Genomic DNA, 26,017 nt, shown 5'->3' with positions numbered 1-26,017 from the left:
TTTATTCAAACATAACAAAGAATGGAATTCTGACACATGCAACAACACGGATAAACCTTGAAGATACTATGCTAAGTGAAATAAGCCAGACACATAAAAATAATCCTTTATCATTCCATTTTATATGAGGTACCTAGGATAAGTACATATCTAAAAACTAAAATACTAGTTGTAAGATGCTAAGAATAGGGGGAAAGGAGCTGTCATTTAATGAATGCAGAATTTCTGTTTCAGGGGGCTAGCAGGTGACCTGGTGGTTAAAGTGCTGGATTCCCAAATGGCCAACTGTTCTTCAAGTCTCAAATCTGGCATCTTGAAACTCATGCTCGTCATGTGTGCACATGCCCAAAATCCCAGGAGGAGAAGAGAGAAGGGGTCATGGCATGGCCATCCCCCCAGGTGGGAGATTTCTCATTTTCCTTTTCCTTTTCTCTGTCACTCTCCAGGAAGTACATGCACCCTATGGCAAAAAAAAAAAAAAAAAAGAAGAAAAAACACCAAAAGCGAAAAAAAAAAAAAAAAAAAAAAAAAAAAAAAAAAAACCTAAAAATAAATAAATAAATCCTTCTGATGTTTTTTAAAAAAAAATTCTGTTTCAAGTTGATGAAAAGGTTTAGAAGGTTGTACAAACTGTGAATGTAGGGAATGGCACTGAACTGTACACTAAAAATGGCTAACATGGTAATATTAGACATATTTGCCACATAAAAAATTATTTTCACTAAAGCCAAAGGTAAACAGAATCAATAGTATCAAATGCTTCTATAGGATCAGGCAATAGAAGGCCTGAGAACTGCATTGACTTTAACGTGAAATGACAAGGTCAAGGTAATAAGTGAATTCTATGGGAACCAGCAGTTAGCGTAATGGCTGTGTCGCTGGATTCCCACATAGTCGACCACGGTTCGCATCCTGGACCCGGTGGCTTAAAACTCACGCCGGGCACGTGTGCATGCGTGCCCAAGATCCCGAGAGGAGAATGGAGGAGAAGGGATTGCGGCGTGACCATCCCCCCGGGGGGTGATTTCTCACTTTCTCTCTCTATGTCTCTCTCTGGCTGTCTGGCAAGCGCACGTGCCCTGTAGCGAAAAACTCTCCAAAAAAAAAAAAAAGTAAATTCTATGCAACAAGTATAAGAATTAATAAAAGGGAAAATGATGCAAAGATTCAAGCATTTTCCTGTGCCAAGGAATTACAGGAATGAGAGGCACAGATAAAACTGATAGGCCCAGCCACAATGACACAGATGGTGGGCTGCCACTGTGTAATGCTGGGACAATGTGGGAAGATATGTATTTCAGAACCTGAGTCCACCTGGACTTGTGAGAGGATCCATGATTTTGGTTGGCTGGAAAGATGAGAGGAGGATCACAGTGCGGTGGGACTCTAGCAGGGGTCCCTCTCTATTGCCCTTCATGAAAAGGAATCAAAAAGGAAAATAAAACAAAACTGACAGAGGGTCAAGACTGAGCCAGCCTGGCCCTTCCTCTGACTCCTTGAAGTGATACAGGAGCCTAGAAAGTTGAAATGCTATTGTTAAGCTTTGAGCCTTGGTAAGTAAAGCAGGTAGAACAGTACGGTAAGGGCTGGTTTTGTATCAGGCCCCAAGGGAGTATCAGGGTGTGGTTTCCGTTCCCTTAGAAGTATTAGAAACTGAAAGTAGCATTGACCTAGAACTAGTAGTAGTAGATTTGTGGAAGGCAGTCCATGGACTCCCCAAAAAACACCATGATGAAGCTACTGATGGAGGATCAGCTGTTGAGTCCTGTTAGGTGTGGGACAGGACCAGTGGGACAGGAAATGTACAGAAATTGTCCAGGAAATAGGGCCTCTGCAGCTCCAAAGTGATGTTGAGGCACTCTCCTAGCAGATAAGTTTAAAGATCTCCAGTTTTAATGACAAGGATATGATTGATCTAAGTGTCACAAAACCCTAGTCTGAAGCCTAAGACTACTACTAAAGTAACCGTGTATCCTTGGGACATACCATGTCACTACTCTGGGTCTCAGTTTCCATATCTGTAAAATAAATTGTTTTTTAAACATTTATTTATTTATTTATTTATTTATTATTAATATTTTAATTTAACAGAGAGGGACAGAGAAAGAGGGAAAGTGAGAAAGCAAGCCACCAGGTCCGGGATTCAAATGGCGGTTGGCTATATGGGAGTTCAGTGTCTTCCCCAGGTCACCTGCTGGCCCTATGTAAAATGAATTCTTAATTCTAAACCACATGATATTACAATCACTAAGAGAAAAACTAAAGCCCAGATTACTTATGCTGGTCTAGCATTTCTCCCACCAAACTGTGCTATCTCCACCATCCCTGTAAAATTTACTGGAGTGTTATTTATGTCCGTGGAATGAAGTAAATGGCCTATGTTACAAAATGATATTACTTAAGACTAAAGTCACATGAAACCAAAATTATTGGTAATCCTGATGACTTAATACCTTTAACAATATAGAGAACAGGGGCCAGCAGGTGGTGTAGTGGTTACGGAGCTAGACTCCCACATAGCCAATTGAGGTTCTCTCTCACTGTCTGTCTGTCTCTTTGGCAAGCACACATGCCCTATGGTAAAAACTTAAACAAAGAAAGAAAGAAAGAAAGAAAGAAAGAAAGAAAGAAAGAAAGAAAGAAAGAAAGAAAGAAAGAAAGAAAGAAAGAAAGAAAGAAAGAAAGAAAGAAAGAAAGAAAGAAAGAAAGAAAATGGACTATTTTCAAGTGTCTGATGGTTCTAAATTAACATAAAAAAATAATTGGAGAGCAGCTTCATGGTCTGTAGGTAAGCCAGATGGATCCCACATGACCAACCACAAGATCTGAGTCCCAGACCTGGCAGTTTGAGAAACATACCAGGTGTATGAGGTACATACCCAAAACTCTGGAAAGAAGGGAAAGGTGGAGAAGAAATTGCAATGTGACCATTCCCTGAGGGGGTGCTTTCTCCTCTCTCTCTATCTCATTCTGGCAAGTGCACATGCCCTCTAGCAAAAAAACAAAAGCAAAAAAACTTCAGAACTATGATCATCTTGTTTGCAATAATCCACCTGATGCTGCCACATTTTTCTGAAACAAGTTTACAAATTTTAAATCTCATTTGTTTATACCAAAATGCCTTGTTCTTTAACAAGGTATCATGATTTATCTAAGTGACATTATATATTCTTAGCACAATTAAACATAAGGGCACTTCAAAAGTTCATGAAAAATGCAATTGAACTAGTTTATTTGGTGCAAAAAAATGTCAAAAATCCATGTATATTTTCCTTTTTTATAATTTACTAGAGGGATCATCAGAGATGGGGGGTAGAGGTAAGTGAAAAAGCACCTCCCAACACCCAAGGGGCATGGTTTTGCCACAATCCCTTCTCCTCCATTTTCCCCTCCTTTGTTCTGGGCATGCATATGCACATGTGTGGCATGTTTCTTAAGCCACTGGGTCTGGGACTTGAACTGTACAGTCTGCCATGTGGAATTCAGTCACCTTAAACATTATGCCACTGGCTAGCCCTATGGGTGAGTTTTCATGAAACATTCTTACCAGCGTTTTAGATGAAACTTCTGATTTTTCCTTTTCAATGTTAAAACTTCCCATACACATACTGGGTATCAGTAACAACACATGGATATGTTGTACTAACTGTACTAATAAGTATAAAAGACCTCCGTAAGTTTTCAATATGTTCCTTCTGATATGTGATCAAAGTATGTCTATTTCTTTCATTTCTATTATAACACATTAGAACTATACATGCTACAATAGAATACAAGAAACACAAATGTGGAGAGGTTTGGTGTGTGACAACTGTCCTCAGTTTATCACACATGGCATTTTATTTCATTTTAACACCTCTATTAATAAGACCAGTCCTTCTGACCTATGTGGCAAAATGGATATGGAACCAAGAAATCCTGCCTTGGTTCAAACCGAACTCTACTTTTTTTTTTTCTTTTGCTATAAGGCGTATACGCTCGCAGGAGAGAAAGAGAGAAAGTGAGAAATCATCCCTCGGGGAGATGGCCATGCCTCAATCCCTTCTCCTCTTGGGATTTCGGACATGCCAGGTCCAGGATTTGAACCGTGGTGAACTACATGAGAGTCTAGTGATATAACATTATGCTATCTCCTGGTCCCTTCTACTTTATATTAATTATGTAGCCAAAGGTAAATTTATTAATCTTTGAATTGCACTTCTTTTGTAAAGTAGGAATAATACCTACCTGACTTTTTGCTAGGACTAATAAAAAATAAAAGATAATCTATACAAAACACCTTGTTCAACTTAGGACACTTACTTAACGCTGTTACTGACAATTGTACAGAAACATCAATTTCCACAGGCAGTACCACAAATGAAAAATAAAATGAGAAAGAAATTGTTTATGATTAAGTATGAAACAAATGCTAAGGACAGCCCTAAACAATGCTAAGGCACTACAAAAACAGGCTTCTGAGTATTAAAACAAAACCACATCTAAATAAAAACACTTCCAAATTAGGATAAGCAAACCAACCTTTACTTTAAGAGTAAATATTATTTTTGCAAATAGGGGATTAAATGTAAAGAAATCATAAGCAAAAGTTAAGCACCAAGAAAAAAACAAGTAAAATGCTACTGAAAACATTTCATTATACACAAAACATTTTAGTATCTTCAGTTATACAAATTCAAAGTAAAAACGTCCAAACAAAAAATATTCAATTAATATATTCTGTCAGCAGGTGACTCCAATGACAGTAAAATTAATAAAGTCTATCAGCAGGTGGCTCCAGTGACAGTGAAATAACAGTATCAAATATTATACTGAAATATAGGTGGTGAAAAATGCATTGATCCTCAGAAAAACTAGTCAAAAAAAGTTGTAGCAATATTTTAATCTAAACTTCCTTTTACAAATGAAGGTACCAAACTCTAGAATAATTGTTTTGTTTGAGGGCATACTAGCAGGTTAGTGGCAGAACAAAAACTAAAGAACCTAGGTATGTGTCTTCAGTGTGTCCCAGGCATAATGATAAGAGTTCTCCAAAATAATTCAGTTCTAACCTGCATATGTCACATTTACTCATTTATCTACTTTACTCAAAAATAAAACTGGCCCAACTGCCATGGCAGAGGCAGTAAGCATCACTACAATACTGGAGTTTAAATAAGAGGCCATGGGTTCAGATCCCAGGTCAACTTCAACACACCCATCATGCCTACACATGCCTGTGATCCTGGCTGGCTGAAGGACTGGGGACTAGAGGGCAATGAGTGGATCATGGTATAGTGAGCCCCTGCCTAGGGTCTCTGTATATGTGTGTCTCTCACATAAATTAAAGGAAGAAACAACAACAACCACAAAGAAGTCATGAGTTAATGATCACCTTTGGAAAAAAAATACACACAAGACAGCCTGTGGCATGGTGGTTAAGGCAGCTGGATCCCACATGACCCACTATGAAGTTCAAATCCCAGAGCAGGTGGCTTAAAAATCACAACAAACAGATAAATAATTTAATAAAAAAGAAGGAAAGAAAGAAAAGGAAAGGAAAGGAAAGGAAAGGAAAGGAAAGGAAAGGAAAGGAAAGAAAAGAAAAGAAAAGAAAAGAAAAGAAAAGAAAAGAAAAGAAAAGAAAAGAAAAGAAAAGAAAAGAAAAGAAAAGAAAAGAAAAGAAAAGAAAAGAAAAGAAAAGAAAAGAAAAGAAAAGAAAAGAAAAGAAAAGAAAAGAAAAGAAAAGAAAAGAAAAGAAAAACATGCCTGGTACACGTGCATGCGTGCCCAAAATCCCAAGAGGAGAATGGAGGAAAAGGGATTGTAGCATGGCCATTCCTCTGAGAAGATGATTCCACATTTTCCCTTTCTCTCTCTCTGTCTCTCTCCAGCAAGTACATGTGCCCTATAGCAAAAACTGGAGGAGAAAAATTATATAAAACCTCATTATATTAATTTTTAATGATACTGAGGAATATTTGGCAGTAGTAACAATGAAAAGGAATATAATGTTAGCAATCCTGTTCCTGGTATCTGAGAAGGAAAAGTAAGTAACTTGCTCCAGGATGGTTCCCCCCCTTTTTTTTATTTTTGCCTATAAAATGAATTTAGGAATTCAGATGATTGGAATGTCAGAGATAGATGAGGCAAAAAGAAAAGAAGGAAATTCTAGCTATTATCTATAAAAATATGTAATTTTTACAATCCATTAATAAAGACCTAGGAATAAATGTTTTATGAGGTCATTTATTGTTGGTGCTAGAACTGAAGTAACTATGTACATGAACCATATACCAAAATAAAGTATTAATAGTTATGTTATATAAATATTCCTTTATTCGTTTATTATTCTTTTTTGATAATTTGATCAGAGAGAGAGAGAGGGAGAGGGAAAGTGAGGAAGCAAGTCACCAGGTCTAGGACTCAAACCATGGTCAACCATGTGGGAGTCTAGCGCCTTAACCACCATGCCACTGTTGGTCCCTGTTATTAATTCTTTAGTAATACTACTACTAAAGGTAAGGCCTAAAAATCACAACATGTCATTAGGTTCTGCTTCTGCCACTTATTTGCTGTTACTTCAGTTTCCTCAACCTATAAATGGAGAATGATAATACTTACTACATAGTTACATCCTTATCATTCTTATTCAGAAAGGGGTAAATTATCATGATTTTACTTTTTCAAGTTTCCTTTTTTTTTCCTTAGAATTATTTTTATTTAACTTTCTTTCTTCCTTTCTTTATTTAAATTTATTTTAATTTGACCAGAGAGGGACAGAATGAGAGAGAGAGAAAGTTAGAAAGCAAACTGCCAGGTCCAGGACTTGAACCCTGGTTGGTCATGTGGGAGTCCAGCACCTTTAACCATGACACCACCTGCCCGCCCCCTTTCTCAAGTTTCTTAACCATCCTGTTTTATTCTTTGAGATCCTCCCACCACATTGCTATCTAGTCTAGAACTGCTATCCAATACAGTAGCCACAAGACATCTGTGCTAATAAGTTTGAAATGTGGTTAGATCAAACTGATAGGTGCTGGACATATAAAGCATATACTGGATTTCAAAGACTTAATGTAAAAATAAGAACATAAAATAGCTCATTAATATGTTATACTAATTATATATTGAAATAATTATTTTATTGGGAACCAGCAGTTAGCGTAATGGCTATGTCGCTGGACTCCCACGTAGTCGACCGCGGTTCGCGTCCCAGACCCAGTGGCTTAAACTCACACAGGGCACATGTGCATGCATGCCCAAGATCCTGAGAGGAGAATAGAGGAGAAGGGATAGTGGCATGGCCATCCCCCCTGGGGGGGATGATTTCTCGCTTTCTGTCTCTCTTTTTGGTGAGCGTACATGCCCCATGGCAAAAACCTCTGGGGAAAAAAAAAAAAAGAAAGAATTATTTTAATATATTCAGTTAATAAATTTGACTACTAGAAAGTGTTAAATTACACATGACTCACAATGTATTTCTATTCGACAGTTCTGGTATAGAGTTCTGACTTCCTAACTGCTTATAATTTCCCCAGTCAGCTGTGGTGGGACACCAGTAATGTAATTCTATTTGATGTTCAGGCTATGTGGGAAGGCTCTGGGTCTGCATTCTGAGGTCTCCTTGATCATACCAGCAGTGTGCTACCATGATCCTGGGTAGCTGTGGCTGGGGATATGATGACAGTACAAAGACTTGCTTCTCCTGTTGGCTTCTGTCTCTGTCTCTGTGTCTCTATCTCTCATGAAACTCATAAATAAACTTTTAAAAATCTTTTCTGGGACCAGCAGGTGGTATGGTGGTTAAGTGGCAAACTGCAGTTCAAGTTCCAGATCTGGTAGTTTGCTTTCTTACTTTCTTCCTCTGTCTCTCTCTCTCCTTTCTTCTGTCTCTCTCTCTCTGGTGAAATCATGTATCCTACAGCAAATTTAAGAGATAATAATAATAGTATGAGACAGGTAGGTAGCATGTTGGTTAGGGGCACTGGACTCCCATGTGGCCAACCACAGTGCAAGTCCCAGACCTGGTGACTTGCTTTCTCACTTTCCCTCTCTCTCTGTCTGTATCTCTCTCTGGTCAAATAATAATAATAATAATAATAATAATAATAATAAATAAAGGTAAATAAAAATAGTCTTTGGAAAAATAGAAATAATAATAAATAAAATTAAATAATTCTTTCAAAAAAAATTTTCCTGGAGGCCAGCAGGTGGTGCAGTGGTTAAGGTGCTGGATTCCCATATGACTAAATACAGTTCAATGCCTGGACCTGGCAGCTTGAAAATTAAACCAGGCACTTGTGGGAGCATACCCAAAATCCCAGGAGGAGAATGGAAAAGAAGGGATTTCAGTGTGGCCATACTTTCAGGTGTGATATCTCACTCCCCACTCCCTGCTTTCCCTGCCTCTCTCTGGGGAGACCACATGCCCTATGGCAAAAAACCTTATAAATAAATAAGTAAAAATAATCAGTTTTCCTGACCCTAACAACAACAAAAATTCCTTAAAAATAAGACAAAATTTCAGGCCAGCAGGTGGCATAGTGGTTAAAGCACGGGACTCCCACATGGCTGATCACAGTCCAAGTCCTGGACACGGCAGCTTATTTTCTTACTTGACCCACCTCCCACCATTCTCTGGTGAGCACACACCCTTTAGTGAATTAAAAATTAATAACAGTAAATAAAATTAGAAGAATAATTATTTTTAAAAATTGGATAAAATTTGATAACTCACCTTTATAAACATAGTATCTTTAACAAAACTTTTCACATGCTTGATGGTTATGATGACCCAAAATGTACTTCCTCTCAAATTGTTAGTCTTGCCTTACAAAATTATGCTGCTAACAAGAAGTCTACTTCTAGTATTAATCTACATTTATGGGCCACTTAATCAAAACAATTTACAGATACAACTTTCTGATAAGAAAGGTGGTTCCTGATTATTCTAGTTATGGTCACTTTACTAATCCTTTTTCTAAAAAACTGTATTTATACCTACCTCAATTTTCCCTTTAAATATATTACTTTCCCATTTTTTGTTGGATTATGCCAGGCATTAATTAGTAAGAAAAGTGGTTTGTTTTTATGTTAACCTATATGTCTTGATTGTTATTTTCCAAGTGTAGGAACAAATATACAGAACAAGGCTTACTAGTTAGATTGAAGAGTGGCTTACAGGAAGTTGATTAGGTTATCTTAGAGAGTCTCCACTATAAGCGGTTGGCCTCTACTCAATTTCCATTTATCAAGGACTAGGTATGGTTTTTGTTAATGTAATATACTTTTTGTGTGTGTGTGTGTGTGTGTGTGTGTGTTTTAGGTTTTTGCCATAGGGTATGTGCGCTCACCAGAGAAGAGACCGACAGAGAAAGGGAAAGTGGAGAAAGTGAGAAATCACCCCCAAGGGAGATGTTCATGCTACAATCCTCCATTCTCCTCTCAGGATTTTAGGCGCACAAACAACTGGTGTAATTTTCAGGCCACTTTGCTCAGGACTGAAGCTGCAGTCAGTCATGTTGGAATCCAGCTACCTTAACTACCATGCCACCTCCTAGCCCCTGTGGTAGTTATTATTTAAAACAAAGTTTTTAAAGAATCATTTTATTTAGTATTAATATTTTAATTTGATCAGAGAGAGACAGAAGTAGGAAAGGGAGAGTGAGAAAGCAAGCCACCAGGTCCAGGATTCAAACTGCTGTTGGCCACGTGGGAGTCCAGCACATTAACCAACATGCCACTTGCTGGCCCCTAAAAGGTTGGTTTTTTGTTTTATTTTTTAAAAGATTTTTGCTATAGGGCACATATGCTCACCAGGGAGACAGAGAGAGACAGAGAGACAGAAAGCAAGAAATTCCTCCCCTGCGGTGTGGCCGCACTGCAACCCCTTCTCCTCCAGTCTCCTCTTGGGAAGGTCTGAGAAGCCCATCTTGGGGCCTGCAGAGAACTGGGAGATTGGACCTGACCACTTTGAAATGCAGCGGAGCAGAGCGCGTGAGGGGAGGAGCGGCCTCTCCATATGAAAATCCCTCTGGAATTTGTTTAGCATGAAATCAAATCTCGCTACGCCCAAATCAGTTTTGCTCCAGTCAGTTCGTGGGCGCACATCGCATGGCCAGATCAGGTGTGCTGTTTTCCGTTTTCTGTGGGGTTGCTGCCTGAAGGGCCTTCGTGAGAAATCACCCTGAAGGAATGGCCATTCCACAATCCCTTCTCCATTCTCCTGTCAGTATTTGGGGCACAAACACACACGTGCCCAACATGAGTTTAAAGCCGCCAGGTCTGGGTTCAACCAGTCAAACCGCGATTGATTACATGAGAGTCCAGCAATATAACCATTACACCATCTGCTAGTCCCACTAATCAGTTAAAAAAGTAAAGTACTTAAAAAAAAAAAAAGAAAAGAAAGTACTTCGAGATGATACATTTTAGTGGTTTTATTTATTTATTTGAGGTATTTCTAAAGTACTTCGAGATGATACATTTTAGTTGGTTTTATTTATTTATTTCAAGTATTTTGCTATAGGGTATGTGCACTTACCATAGAGACAGGAAGAGAAAGTGAAAAATCACTTCTCCCTCCCCGCCCCTCCGGGATGGCCACTCCACAATACCTTCTCCTCTATTCTCTTTTACAATTTTGGGCACATAACTACCACCTACACCCAGTGTGAGCTTCAAGCGGCTGGGTCTGGGACTCAAACTATAGTCAGCCATGTGGGAGTCCAGCACTTTAACCACTAAGCCACCTGTAGGCCTTGATACATCTTAATTTTAATGTTTAAGAAAAGCCAACTCTAGACATAGTTATAAAAAATAGGAAAAAATGCAATACAAGAGTTTATTCTGAAAGAATGGCAAAACAAAACCAAAATTTTTTAAAACTTAGTAAGAGGAAATTAAATATGTAACAATGGATTTTTGGTGGGATAAAGAGTTTTATTTTAGAGATACAATAATCCAAGAACAAATGTTACTGAGGAATGGAAACAATGATCTAGAGATCAGCAAATGCTTGCTTTCTTTGTAGATCTTGAACTAGACCTTCGATTTTCTATCTAAAAAACGCTACGGGTATAGATGAACTCTAAGTGATATATTTATGTTTTCTTTTATAGTCTTAGAAGTCAGTAGAGGGGCCAGCAGGTGGTGTGTTCTTCAATATCCACAGGGGACTGGTCCTAGGACCCTTTGTAGATACTGAAATCTGAGACGCTAAAATCCCTCATGCAAAATTATGTAGTATTTGCACATAACCTATGTATGTCCTTCCTTACACTTTAAATCTCCTTTTAAGTAAGCTAAGCATTATTACTTACAAGTACATCAGATATAAATGAAAAGATAAATTTTTCAGCATTCTTTTTTATAGAGCCACACCTTCTCCCATTTTATAATAATTGATGTGGCCTAGTTATATCCACAGTTGGTTAAATCTGTGGATGTAGAATCCATGAATACAGAGGGCTAACTATACTATATTTTATTTTCTTTTAATTTTTAAAGAATTATTTATTTTATTATTATTGTTCTTCAGTTTGACCAGAGAGAGACAGACAGACAGAGAGAATGAGAAAGCAAACTGCTAGGTCTGGAACTTGAACTACAGTCAGCCATGTGGGAGTCCAGCATCTTAATCAGAACCTGCTGGCTCCTATACTGTATTTTAGCTATACAGTCCCCCCCCCTTTTTTTTAAACTATAGGGCATGTGCTCTCACCAGACAGAGACAAAGAGACAAGGAAAGTGAAAGAAATCAGCCCTCTAGGGTGATGGCCATATCACAATCCATTCTCCTCCACTCTCATTTTGGGATTTTGGGCACACATACACATGAGCCAGCATGTTTTTCACAGGTCCAGGACTCAAACCGAAGAGCTGGCCATGTGGGATCGGGCACTTTAACCACTATGCCACCCGTTTGTCCCTACAATCTGTTTTATAAAGTAACTAATATATAATTAATAAAATTACATAGTCACATAAATATAATAAAATTTGATTTTGCTTTAAAAAAGGAGACTTTTTTATTTTGAAACAATTATAGATTAATAAGAGGTTTAAGCACCAGCAAATGACATAGTGGTTACATTGCTATACTCCCATAGCCAACCGCACTTCAAGTCCTGACCTGATGGCTTGAAAATAACAATGAGCATGTGTGCGTGCATGCCCAAAACCCCAGGAAGAGAATGGAGGAGAAGGACTGTGGCATAGCCATCCTCCTTGGGTGGTGATTTCTCACTTTCTGTCTCTGTCTTGATCCGTTTCTCTGGTGAGTGCATGAGCAAAAAATCTCTCTCTGAAAAGAAAAAAAATCAGTGGCACATATGAGGTATATCTCACATTGTATACTAGGCTAATTTCTTTAAAGAAAGACTGTTAAACTGACTAAGAAATAAAGAATCTTTATTACTCTTTGAGTATTATAAAGGTCTGTAATTTGTGTCCTATTTGAATTTGTATCTATCAGGTGCTTTATGTTAAGAAAGATCAGTATCTTAAACTTGTGATTCCTAGTTTCTCAAGCCCTGCTTTTATTGGGTCATGAGAAAAGTCATGATGCATTTTTACATAAAAAAATATGTCATGACTTTTCTGATGACCCAATAGTAGTGTCCATATTTGGGGACAGGTGGCAGTTAATTGTCATTCAGTGCTGCTTGGAAATCTATTATTTTACAAAAATGAACCAACAGGGAAAAAAAAACAAAACTTATACACCATACAAAAAACATTTCTAAAACTTTTAGAAACTATAATACCCATACAGTGAAACTGTATAGTATATTACAAGAATAGTACCATCTCTGGGTCTTTGTCAAAGAAGTGGGAGTATTGAAAACACTTTTAAACCACTTGAAATGCCAACAAAAGAAGGAACAACAACGGCCTTTTCTTGCCTCCCATATGACAGTTTTGGGAGCACTAATATAAATACATTTCTTTCTTTTTAAACTTGAATTTCACTAAGTTCAGGATACACCTGTATTCTAAACCAGAAAACAAACACAGGCAATCTCTCACCTTCCACATTCACTTAAATCCTTTGTAATTTCCAGAAACAAACAACTTCACACCAATAAACTGTGTTAAATAGTTAAATAGGCTGCTCATTTAAAAACAAAAGATAATTACACCTATCCAGACTAGTACCTAGACCAAGCAATCTAGAAGCAAAGTAAGAACCTTTCAACTGAATCCATCAGGAATGGTTCTCACAAAAACAAAAGTTGTCAAAATGGTTAGCTAACAAGAAATACTCTCTCCTATTTAAAAATGGCTTGAGATTTGTTTTTCAACTCAACTTTCTTTTTAACGACACAAATTCTGTGATTAAATAAATATTACAAATTATATATAATTTGTTAGGTGAAAAATTAAGTTAAATTAAAATTTAAAACCAAATTACCTTCCAATATTAACATGACAAACCTTGAATTAAAACACTGGCACCCTATATTATCTTGATTCTGAGTGCCAACAATTAGCAAACGGAAAAGACAGAAAATTGGAAAAAGATAATAACAATTGGCTCTAAAGGTTTTTTTATAAAAGTAATGTTAATTTTAAAAGTTCTTGCCTTTAAACTTCTAATACTTTAGCTAACAGTCTAAAATGAGAATATAAATGCAAATTAAGACTGTTTGATTGCGCCAAAATAATGTATGGAGTATGTTGGCTTTCCTATCCAAAATACCTTTAATTTAAATACTTACTCTGAGCCTGCAGCCATTTCCAAGTATGACGTTTCTGCTGTATCAACCCCCAAAGGGATCACTATGCTCATGACGTTCGCCTCTGGTAAATTCGATTACTATGGAGTCCTATGCATTGGTATCCAAAACACTGGGGCATGCCAGCCACAGTGCTCATTGCAAACATCTAAGTGCATCCACAAACCCTGTTTAAAAGAAAAGGCAACAAAAAAGTTAAGAACTATCTTTATTATTTCTAGCAACAGGTATTATATAACAACAATAAGTAAACTACATTAAGAAAGTATACTCTATTAAAATCTCAATTTAAACTGGAGTTTGCTCAGGGAGTGTCTATTTGATTTATTTCTCTGGAATTAAGTATCTGATAATGATCAAAAGAAGCTTCTCAATCATAATCTTTCTTAGGAAATGAATTTAGGATCCCATAAGGAGGATTACTAAAACACATTATTTAGTGAAGAACCAACAAATATTCATGTTGAAAGATAGGAGCAAGCAGGTAGCGTGGTGATTAAGGGCGCTAGACTCCCACAGAGCCGATCACAGTTCGAGTCCAGACCTGGTGACTTGTTTTCTTACTTTCTCTCTCTCTCACTTATCGCTCTGCCCCTCTCTGGTCAAACTTTAATAATAAATAAATAAATAAATAAAGTTAAATAAAATAATTATTTTAAGAAATGATAAAATGTAATTTCTTATAGTACTAACGCTCAGAAGTGTTCTTGGTTGAGTAAGTGATCTAACAAAATACAAAAAATACTGAGTTCATACTATTGACTAAGTACAATACGAAGCATTTTACCTGGGTGGGTTATTTAATCCGCACAATTCTGAGGTAGATACTATCTTTATTTACCACTGGGAAACAAAACCATAAAAAGCTAAACCACCAAGCTTGCTCAGCTTAAGAGATGAAACTGAATTAATTCTACACTAATGTTTATATATGTATGTACACAAAGAAAACTCTTTTATTTTTTATAATAAATAGTTTTTACAGAAATTGCTATTTTCCTTAATAATAAATGTATGTATATTGAGGAGATTCTCTATTTCTTCAGTTAATATCACCTCTCTAGAATTAATACTCCCTAATAAAAGTAAAGGAAACTAATATACTTGAAACATTTTAAAAAACATTTTGTAATAGTAACCAAAAGATATTCAGCTGCAATATTAATTTTTCTAATCTAAGATCACTATATAACACTTGTTATATGTATTGTTTATAAAATACCTCCTCAAAGTCTTTTTGATAATAGTATGATTCAACCCCGAAACAAAACATAGATAAAAAATCCTATTAACTAAAAACTAGAAACAGTCAATATGATCTCTATTCCTATAACATTATACCTGAAATGCTGAAGAACAGTGTTTCTGCAAATAGTGGTGCTTGTATTTACCTTTAATTTTTGCAGCTGTGTTTAAGAATACCTACTCGGGTAATTGGCTATTTCACAGATGATACAGATTGTGAGGTCACACCTAACAGCGGAAAATTACCAAAATGAGGAAACAGAATGCTAACTGTAGTTTAAACTCTCCAAGAAAAGTAGCTTTTACTTTTATATTCAACTGGAGAAGACCTATGAGATTATAAGGTATTGTGATATAAAAACATACAATAAATAGGCATTGCACCTAAAAATCAAAAACATTAACTTCAGAGGATGACTACCATTTACTATAGATCTATGAGGTAGGGAAGTTATTCAATCTCTCTAAGCATCAGGTTCAATATTTACAAAATGGGTGTTTTGTTTTGTTTTGTTCTGTTTTGTTTGCTAGAGGGCATGCATGCTCACTAGAGAGAAACAGTGAGCCAGAGGGAGAAGAGAAAGCAACCCCTAAAAGGAATGGTCACACTGAAACTCATTCTCCTTCATCTCTCCCTCTGGAGAATTTAAGGCATACATGCACAAATGCCCAGCATGTTTTTCAGGCTGTCAGGTCCAGAACTTGAACCATGCAGTCGGTCATGCGGGATCTGGCTGCCTCAACCACCAGTGCACAGAGCTGGCCTAAAATAGGATTTATACACAAAGGATTTCTACAAAGACAATGAAATAATGAATATAAAGCATTTCTACACAGTATTACCATACTTACCTGTTAATACAGGGGGACTTTAGAAAGTTTATGAAAAATAAGTTAGTTATTCTGTGTGTGCAGAAAAACTTTGAAACCCATGTAGTTTTATCATAATGCACATTTTCCATGATTTTTTAAAAAGAGGTTTTTTCCTTAGGGTGTATGAGAGAGAAGGTGAGAGGGAAAGTGAGAAAGCATCCCCTCAAGGGGGTGGCCACAGTGAAATCCCTTCTCCATTCTCCTCTGGAATCTTGGGCATGCATGCATACACACCAGGCATGAGTTTCAAGCCATTGGGTCTAGGACTTGAACTGTGGTCAGCCATGTGCAAGTCCAGTGATATAACCATTATGCCAGCTGCTGGACCCATGAACTTTATTTTGTTTTACTACCAAAGATACCTGCACCCATCAGAGTAGAAAGATACTCCCCAATGGGATATGGTCATGCTGTAATCCCTTCTCTCCTCACTTTCTCTATTCTGTTGGATCCTGGGCATACAAATACATGTGCACAGCATGTTTTTCAAGCTGCCAGGGCCAGTACTTCAACTACGACACATATTATGTGTTTATAAAACTAAGCTGCAGGATCAGTTCTCCATACACTTTTTGAAGACTCTGCGTATGTGGCAGCCACATAAAAAGAAGAGCTGCTCTTATTTCATCAGAAAACAATGTGTGAATAGAAAAGCTCTCCAAGCTCTCTCATTTAAAGAGAATCTCCTGATAGCTACTGAAAATAAAGTAATTCCGGTTCTCCACCAGGTTTCTATAGTTTCTATAGTTCACTCCATCAAATTAAAATCCTCCCCAAAAGATAATTAAAGCAAAGTGAGAAAAAGGAAAAACTGCCCTACCTTCTTTTTTGTATCTGTGAGTCTATTAGAGTTACTTCATAAAAGTCACATTTAGAAACCAGCACAAAACTATAAATTATAACATTTCTACATGCCAAAGTGCAAGCAAAATAAAAAAAAAGGTGTCTATTCAAGTATTATATTATACTGCATTTCCTTAAAATGCTGAAAATGTGGTCCTAACAACAGGTAGCAACTGTAATTTAAAAAAAAATTCTCTTCCTTGTTGGCAGCATCTAGATGGTAGAAGTTTTCTTCAGATCAGCTTATCTTTCTTTATGTTATCTCATAAGAAGTCTTGTATTTTAGATCTATATTGTGTTCAGTTGTGCATTTATTTACCAGAGGCAAAAACTGAAAAGCAGAAAACAAGTTATTATGTATTTTTTAAGTAAATGAGTAATAGTGCAAATCAAAATCTATTTGAGTATACATTTAACAGTGTGCCCCTTTTTATATAAATATACAATCCTCAATAAACACTACATTTAAGCTATAATTTTAGATAGCAGTAAAGAGCCTGCCACAAGCCTATTTTGGACAATGGTTTATATTTGTGTGATTACTGCTGTCTTTCAAACCTTGCACAATGACTGGAATATAATGGCATTCTACAAAGGACTGTTGAATGAATTAAAGCACTTGGGTAGAAACTGCAGTTCTTGTCTCATTAACCAAATAAACTCTCAACCTATAAACCAAGTGCTACAAAAAGAAATGCATGACACCTCTGGAACTGCATCCTTCTAAAAATACAGGATAAAACCACATAATATCTGCAACAGAACTACAGACTCTTGAGTTCGATTCAATACAAAAGAAGATCTCAGTAACACAAGAGGTTAGAAGACAAGAGGTCATTATCTATTAAGACCATAAAAATAAAAATATTTCACTATTTTCATTAATATCAAAAACACTATAGCCAGAAAACTTGAGACTGCTAAAAAAATCTAGTTGAGAGGGCAGCAGATGGCGTAGTGGTTACATGCTGGACTCCGATATGGCTGACTACAGTTGAAATCCAGGACCCAGTGGCTTGAAAATCACGCCAGGCACATGTGCGTGCACATGCAAGATCCTGGGAGGTGAATGCAGAAGGGATTACTGCCTGGCTTTCCCACCTGGGGGTGAATTCTCACTTTCCTTCTCACTTTCCCTCTTTCTGTCTCTGTCTTTCTCTACCACCCGCCACCCCCACACACACCTCCCTCCCCTGCCTGCGAGCACATGTGCCCTAAGGCAAAAACCTCTTTAAAAAAAATTCTAGTTGATACCTCAAAAAGTCACAAACTTATTGGTGTCAAACCATTGTCTTTAAAAATTAGAAAATGGAGGGGAGTGGTAGACTCCCACGTGGCTGACTGCAGTTCAAATATCAGACCTGGTGGCTTGCTTTCTCACTGTCTCTCTCTGTGTCTCTGGTGAGCGTATGTGCCCTACAGTAAATGTAAAAATAATAATAAATTAAACTAAATAAATAATCCTTAAAGAAAATAATTTGAAAAATGAGAAAATGGAAAAGGCAATGTAGTAAGCAAAAAAATATATTAACTTATAACAGGCATAAATAAAAGTTTAAAAGTTCACCACAATTCAAACAATTCCCACAAAGCATTCACATTTTATAAGCAAATAAAAAATCTGGTCATCCAACTAACATAGAAAATGCACTGACAATAAATGACAGCCATTAGAGAAATAATATAAAAGGAAATACCATGAGATGTCTGGTAAATCTGAGGTCCAAGAAAGAATAAATGTCTTCACAAAACCTGCTATCCAGAATAGACCTAGAAACCAAGTGAACATAGGAGTATTGAGCTATTTTTTAATGACATAAAATTATAGGTACTTCTGCCTAATATGCTTCCAAAAACCAAAGGGACTCCCTCAAAAATAGAGGTCATTTCTCAAAAGGATAAATTTGTTCTTTTTTACACAAATGAATATTTAGCAAGTCATGACAACAATCAAAGCTAAATACAAATCAAACGGAAGAGAAATTGGGCAAATACAACATTAAAAACAGATTTAGCAAAGTAAAGGCAACAATACCGAAACAAAAATAACACCAAAATGAAAACAATCAAAACCCTAAAGTAACAATAAAGAAATAAAGGGCAATGAAAAGCTAGTAAAGCAAGAAAAAAAAGTCTATCTGAAAAACTGAGACTAGCAGTTAGCGTAATGGCTATGTCGCTGGACTCCCATGTAGCCAACCGCAATTCGCATCTCGGACCCGGTGGCTTAAACTCACGCCAGGCGCGTGTGCATGTGTGCCCAAGATCCCGAGAGGAGAATGGAGGAGAAGGAATTGCGGCATGGCCATCCCCCCTGGGGCGTGATTTCTCGCTTTCTGTCTCTCTGTCTCTCTCTCTGGCTTTCTGGCGAGTGCATGCGCCCTATAGCAAAAACCTTAAAAAAAGAAAAAAGACAACCTCTCCAAAAGAATGGAAAAACTGGAAGACTAGGGCTGCTTTCAAGATCATGTCAGGAAGGACAGAAAACAAAAATATCATATCTAAAAGGCAGTAAGAATGAAAATACTAGATTTTTTAAAAATAATTATTTAATTTTATTTATTTATTCATTTATTTTATTTTGACCAAAGAGAAAGAGGGAGGAAACAAGAAAGCAAGCCATCAGGTCCAGGATTTGAATCATGGTTAGCCATGTGGGCGTGTTCAGCACCTACCCACCACGCCACCTGCTGGTCCTAGAATGTGAGAATTTTTAAAAATTACATATGAAAGTGCCCAATCTGGGGCCAGCAGGTAGTGCAGTGGTTAAGGCACGGGACTCCCACATGGCTGACTGAAGTCTGAGTCCTGGACACAGTGGCTTGAAAATCATGCTAGGTGCTTATGTGTGCATGTGTGCCCAAATCCCAAGAGAAAAAAGGAGAAGGGACTGCAAAGTGTCCATTCCCCCTGGGGGTGGTTTCTCATTTTCCCTCTCTATGTCCCTCTCTGAAAAGTAGATACTCCCTATGGCAAAAACCTTGGGGGGAGAATGTGCCCAATCTATTTGTCTCTTTGAGGAAAGGCTATTAATTATTATCTTATTATTAATATTTAACTTCATTATTGCTTTCTTTTTTTTTTCATTTGGCCAGAGACAGACAGAGAGAGAAAGAGAAAGCGAAAAAGCAAGCTGCCAGGTCCAGCGCTCGAACCATGGTTGGCCATATGAGAGTCCAACACCTTAACCACCATACCACCTGCTGGCCCCTTCATTATTATCTTTCTATCCTTTATAAGCACCTTGCACACTGCTCAATATATATTTAAAATTAAATTATGTTCATATTTGATGTGTATCACTAAAAGAGGAGGCTGGTCAAAGTTTAGCTTAATTAGTAATGAAAATGATAAAAAGAAACTTGAAAGAAATTGTAAGAGACCAACATGCCTGAGATTTCCTTATAAACTGCCTTTGGTATTCATTTAAGATTTTTTATATTTATAGCAGCTGACTAAGGTATAATAAAAATACTGGTTTATCAAGATCTATTTCAAATTACTATCTATAAAACCTTAGGCAAGTCACTTCACTGTTCTAGGTTTCAACTATAAATCAAAGTTGGTTAAGTTGATGATAATCTAGTTTAAATCTTAAGAGTACTTATACAGAAGGTACTCTGGTAATCAAAACAAAAGAATAAATATCAGATTCTAAAATGCTATAAAAATGTAAATTAACAAATAAAATGGATATAACAAATTAATATTAGTACAGGTAGGGCTCCACAAGTCTTTATCTGACTGATATTCAAACTTCTTCATTATAATAATAGCAGCAAATCCTGGGTGCTTACAATATTTAATTCTTATAACAAGCCTATAATGTAAATAGATTTATTAGCTCCACTTTACAGATAAGGTAAGAGATGAAATTTGTCCAAAGTTCATAACTAATCTAATAGCCCTTGTAGTCTGAGTCCAGAACCTACACATTCATTTGTCTAAAACAAAAAAAATTGCCTTGCCAGATGACTGGTAAAATAACCTAGAATTTACAGTTAAATGGGGAGAAATTTGGCAGCTGCCTCTCTCAAAGATGGAAATTAAATGAAAAAAATGTCTCATTCTAGAACATTTGGACATTTATTATGGCACGTCAAATTTAAAGCATAGTAACAAAACTCACCTTGAGCCTTCCTCAATCTGAGTTAGTTAATAAACTCACATCTATTCCATAGTAACATGTTAAAACACTACAAAAGAAGTCTAAAATCTGTGTTTAAAATGTTTAGGGGAGACAGTGGTGGTCTAGCGGTAATGCAACTGAACTCACATGAGAAAATCCCAGGTTCAAGTCCTGAGACTACACTGTTGGGAATGTATGCCCCCTGCCCCAAATCTCTCCCTGTCTCTCTCATGGAGGAAATAAACAAACTTTAAAAATAAATAAATATTTGAAGAAAAGAGTAAAGCAGATAGTCATAGAATAAAGATAAAATTACCTGCTGTTTTACATGCCTCACTAGAGAGTTATAAGCAATCCATAAATTAAGGAAACCATGCTCCGCATTTGGGTTTACTGCTCTATGCATAAGTATATTCACTATACTACTCCTTACAGAAAATAGCTGTCAAAAAAAAAAAAATCACAAAACAAAGACTAACTAGTTTAATTATTTTTTTAATTGCTTTATTTAATTCTCTCTTATTTACTTAACTCTCTTATTTATTTATTTTCATTTGACCAGAGAGGGACAGAGTGGGGGGCAGGGCAGCGGGGAGGTGGGTGAGGAAGCAAGCTGCCAGGTCCGGGACTTGAACCGCGGTCGCCTATGCGGGAGTTCAGTGCCATTAACTACCATGCCACCGGCAGGCCCCAATAGTTTAATTTTGAGTTTCTCTTTAATAACCATTTGGCTCCTCAAGATTAAGCATTTTGTCAATTTGACTTACACTATAACACTTTTTTTTTCTTCAGAGAGGTTTTTGCTATAGGGCACGTGCACACGCCAAAAAGACAGAGAGAGACAGAGAGACAGAAAGTGAGAAATCACCCCCCCCCAGGGGGGATGGCCATCCCGCAATCCCTTCTCCATATTCCTTTCAGGATCTTGGGCACACATGTACACGCGCCCTGCGTGAGTTTAAGCTGCCGAGTCTGGGACTTGAACCACGGTTGACTACATGGGAGTCCAGCGACATAGCCATTACATTAACTGCTGGTCTCACTATAACACTTTCATAACAAAATTTTCTTTAGAAAAAAATCTATCTTCTTATAGTCAGGCTTTTTGTTGCAGTCTACTTATAAAACTGTATCTAAGAACCAGCAGTTAGCGTAATGGCTATGTCGCTGGACTCCCACGTAGTTGACCACGGTTCGCGTCCCAGACCCGGTGACTTAAAACTCATGCCAGGTGCATGTGCGTGTGTGCCCAAGATCCTGAGAGGAGAACGGAGGAGAAAGGATTGTGGCGTGGCCACCCCCCCGGGGGTGATTTCTCGCTTTCTGTCTCTCTCTCTCTGTCTGGCTAGTGTACACGCCTTATAGCTAAAACCTCTTAAAAAAAAAAAAAAAAAAAAAAAAATCTATCCAGGGCCAGCCCGTGATGTGATGGTTAAGGCAGCTGGATCCCACATGGCCGACTGCATGGTTCAGTCCCAGATACAGCAGCATGAAAAATAAGTTAAGCACATGAGCCTGAATTCCCAAAAGAGAGAAATGGAGGGAAAAGGGAATGCAGAGTGACCATCCCCCATGGGAGTATTTTCTTACTTTTCCTTTCTCTCTCTCCTTCAGCCAGCCCACGAGTCCTCTAAGTGAATTAAACACTGTAACCTCTACACAAAATCCAGTGTTCAAAAAGCAAATATGTTCTACAAAAGTTTCACTGTTACCATATTTAGTAAAATTCTAATCGTTACTACTAAATATCAAAGTAGCAACACTTTAACTTCCACATTTTGTCACTTAATAATGGTTACTTATTCTTCAAACCTTATTTTGCTCATCTGTAAGTGAGAACAGTCATAGAATATATTTCTGAATTGTTCAGGAATCGTACCTGGCAGTGAGTTAAGTGTTAGCTATTATTACCAGGTAAAATTTCTAGAAAGTAAATACGTAGGAAAAGTCCTTGAAAAATGAGTATTGGAGAATAATTCTCAGCTGTTATACTTGTAAAAGTCAAGTACATTTCTAATAGTTTCTCATCTATTCCAGAGACCATTCCTGTCAGTAAAGGAGAAAGGATGCTCTTGTATTAAACTGCAAATTCAGTTTGAATTTATTATGTATGTACAACATACTTCTACTATATTAAAAGTATTATAGTTTCCTTTAAAAAGTTAACAGTCTGGGCCTCCCTGTGGTCTGGGGATTAAAGTGGCCTCAAACAGTCATCAGTGAAGTTTAAGAACTGGACTCAATGGCTTGAAAAACACTCTAGGGGGGCCAGCAGGTGGTGTAGTGGTTAAGGCCCACAAAGGGTGCTTTCTCTCTTTCCTTCTGTCTCTCTCCAGTGAGCCCACGCCCTCTGGCAAATAAAAAATAAATGTAAACAAAATAAAGTTCCTTGAGACCAGCAGTTAGTGTAAAGGCTATGTTGCTGGACTCCCACATAGTCGACCGTGGTTCGCGTCCCGGACCCAGCGGCTTAAAACTCACACCGGGTGCATGTGTGTGTGCCCAAGATCCCTAGAGGAGCATGGAGGAGAAGGGATTGCAGTGTGGCCATCCCCCCTGGGGGTGATTTCTCTGTCTCCCTGTCTCTGTCTGTCTGGCGAGCACACACGCCGTATAGCAAAAACCTCTAAAAAAAAAAGTTCCTTTATCACAAACTCCAAACATACTGTTTCAATTATTTTCAAGTGTACAAGTAATGGCAAAATAAACAGACCATCTGGACCCGAGATCCTTTTCATGGCATTTCTGTCAAAACAGGATTGGCTCTGGTAAGATTAGACATCTTTGAGAACCAATGGAGAGACCAGCAGGTGGCAGCAGGTGGTGTAGTGATAGGCTGCTGGATTCCCACGTGGCTAACCATGGTTCAAGTTCCAGACATCGTGGCTTGAAAAATCACACTGGGCATGCTATGTGCGTACCCAAGATCCCAGGAGAATGGAGAAGGGACTGTGGTATGGCCATGCCCCCCTGGGGGGTGAATTCTCACTTTCCCTCTCACTGACTCTGTCTGTGCCTCTTTCTTTCTCTGGTGAGTGCACACATCCTATAGAAAAATCCTCTTAAAAAAAAAGAAAAGAAAGGAAGAAAGAACCAAAGGAGGGACCAACAAGTGGCATGATGGTTAAGGCGTTGGGCTAACTGCAGGTCCCTGACCTGGCAGCTTGCTTTCTCACTTTTCTTCTGTCTCTCTCTGGTCAAATTAAAAAATATATATAATAATCACAATGAATAAAATTAAATAATTCTTAAAAAATGAAATAGAAACCCTCATGAGAGAACCCAGTAAACATCAAATCATCTCTATAAATTCATGGATGAAGCACTTTCCCAAACCAGCCATTATTTTTTGGGAACTCCATCTTCAACTCTAATTTACCTTCTCCTTTACTAACTGGAGATTAATTTGATATTGGAATCGAAATACAATAAAGTATCAAGGATAATCATTTAAAGTTTTAAAACTTCAGGATCAGCAGATGGAATGGTGGTCAAGGTGCTAGACTCCCACAGGGCCTACCAGTCCCAGACCTAGTGGCTTTAAAATCATGCTAGGCATGTGTGCGTGCATCTCCAAATCCTGAGAGAATGGAAGAGAAGGGTTTGCAGCATGACCACCTCCTGGAGGGTAATTTCTCACTTTGTCTCTCTCTCTCTCTGTCTCTGCCTCTCTCTGACGATCACATGTGTCCTATGGTAAATAATAATAAGAAAGAAAGAAAAGAAGGAAGGAAGAAAAGCTTTAAAAATTCAAATTCTAGCTAATTTTTTAAAAGAGGTTTTTGCCTTAGGGCATGTGTACCCATCAGGGAGAGACAGAGACAGACAGACAGAGATAGTGAGAGGAAAAGTGAGAAATCAACCCCCAGAGGGGATAGCCATGCCACAATCCGTTCTCCATTCTCTTCCAGGGATCTTGGTCATGCACGTACATGTGCCTGGTGTGGGTTTCAAGCCACCTGGTCCAGGACTCAAATCATGGTTGGCCATGTGGGAGTCCGGTGGTGTAACCACTCCACCCTCTGCTGGTCCCTAGTTTTTTTTTTGTTTTTATTTTTTTTGTTGTTGTTTTTTGTTTTGTTCTGTTTTGTTTTAATAGATTTTTGCTATAGGGTGCATGCACTTGCTGGAGAGACAGAGAGACAGAAAATGAGAATAAGTCCCAGAGGGTATGGCCATGCTGCAATCCCTTTTCCCCCATTCTCTTGGGTTTTAGGGCATGCATCCACATGCACCTGCGTGAGTTTCAAGCCATCAGGTCTGGGACTCCAACTGTAGTTGACCAGTGGGAGTCCAATGCCTTAACCACTGTGTCACCTGCCAGGATCAAAAATTCACATTTTAAAATAATACATCAACAGTTGTGCCAGCCCCATAGCCCAGTGGTTAAGGGAGCTAGACCTCACATGGCACACCATGGTTTGAATCCTAACACCTGCAGCTTGAAAAACATGCCAGGCACATGTGCCTCTGTGCCCAAAGTCCCAAAAGGTTGTAGAAATGGAAAAGGGATGGCAATGTGACCACAGGGGAACGATTTCTCCCTCTCCCTCTATCTCTAACAAGTGCACACACCCTGTGGCAATTATAAATAATAGTAATAATACATGAACAAAAAGAGTGAACCCTAATGTAAACCACGCGCTTTTATTGATAATGATGTGTGAATGCTGTTTCACTGAATTTAAGTAATTTATCACCTTGATGAGAGATGTTGATGGTGGGAGAGGCTGTGCCTCAGGGTGGGGGCAGGTGAGAACTGTTTCTGCTGTTTTGTTGTGAACCTAAAACTGCCCTAGAAAACAAATCTACTAACTTAAAAATATACATATGATAGCTGGGTGCGATAGTGAAAAGTTATAATCCAAGATACTCAGGAGGCTGAGGCAGGAGGACTGCAAGTTTGAGGCCAGCCTGGGAATACAGTGAGACCCTTTCTTTCTTTCTTTTTTTCTTATTTAAAAAAAGAAAGAAAGAAAGAAAGAAAGAAAGAAAGAAAGAAAGAAAGAAAGAAAAGAAAAGAAAAGAAAAAAGAAAAGAAAAGAAAAGAAAAGAAAAGAAAAGAAAAGAAAAGAAAAGAAAAGAAAAAAAGAAAAAGAAAAAGGAAAAATTCCTTGTATAAATATGACATAGTAAACTATTTGTCTGCCATTCTATAAAGGGGGTACCATTCTTCCTACTTGGGCTTTTCTTTTTTTTTTTTTTT

The 26,017-nt window shown here is 37.7% G+C and overlaps 1 protein-coding gene across 6 annotated transcripts in view; it reads right to left on the bottom strand.

Annotated features, from left to right (window-relative positions):
• Nucleotides 1-26,017, bottom strand: part of KMT2E (lysine methyltransferase 2E (inactive)) — a 111,555-nt gene that overhangs the window by 63,407 nt on the left and 22,131 nt on the right. For 3 of the 6 annotated variants that reach the window (XM_006149150.2, XM_006149151.2, XM_014588038.1), the window contains 2 exons: nt 18,380-18,452; nt 13,704-13,888 (listed from right to left, as the gene is read on the bottom strand). In XM_006149150.2, coding sequence (XP_006149212.1) covers nt 13,704-13,774 — 71 coding nt within the window. In that variant the 5' untranslated portion in view covers nt 13,775-13,888; nt 18,380-18,452. Of the gene's footprint in view, nt 1-13,703; nt 13,889-16,659; nt 17,014-18,379; nt 18,453-26,017 lie in introns of all 6 variants that reach the window. The other 3 variants (XM_027772118.1, XM_027772117.1, XM_014588037.1) reach the window with 2 other exon arrangements.

The sequence above is a fragment of the Tupaia chinensis genome, unplaced genomic scaffold (genome assembly GCF_000334495.1).
Source record: "Tupaia chinensis unplaced genomic scaffold, TupChi_1.0 Scaffold000255_1, whole genome shotgun sequence".
NCBI lineage: Eukaryota > Metazoa > Chordata > Mammalia > Scandentia > Tupaiidae > Tupaia > Tupaia belangeri.
The sequence above is the reverse complement of the archived record's forward strand: the minus strand, read 5'-3'. Positions and strand labels throughout refer to the sequence as shown.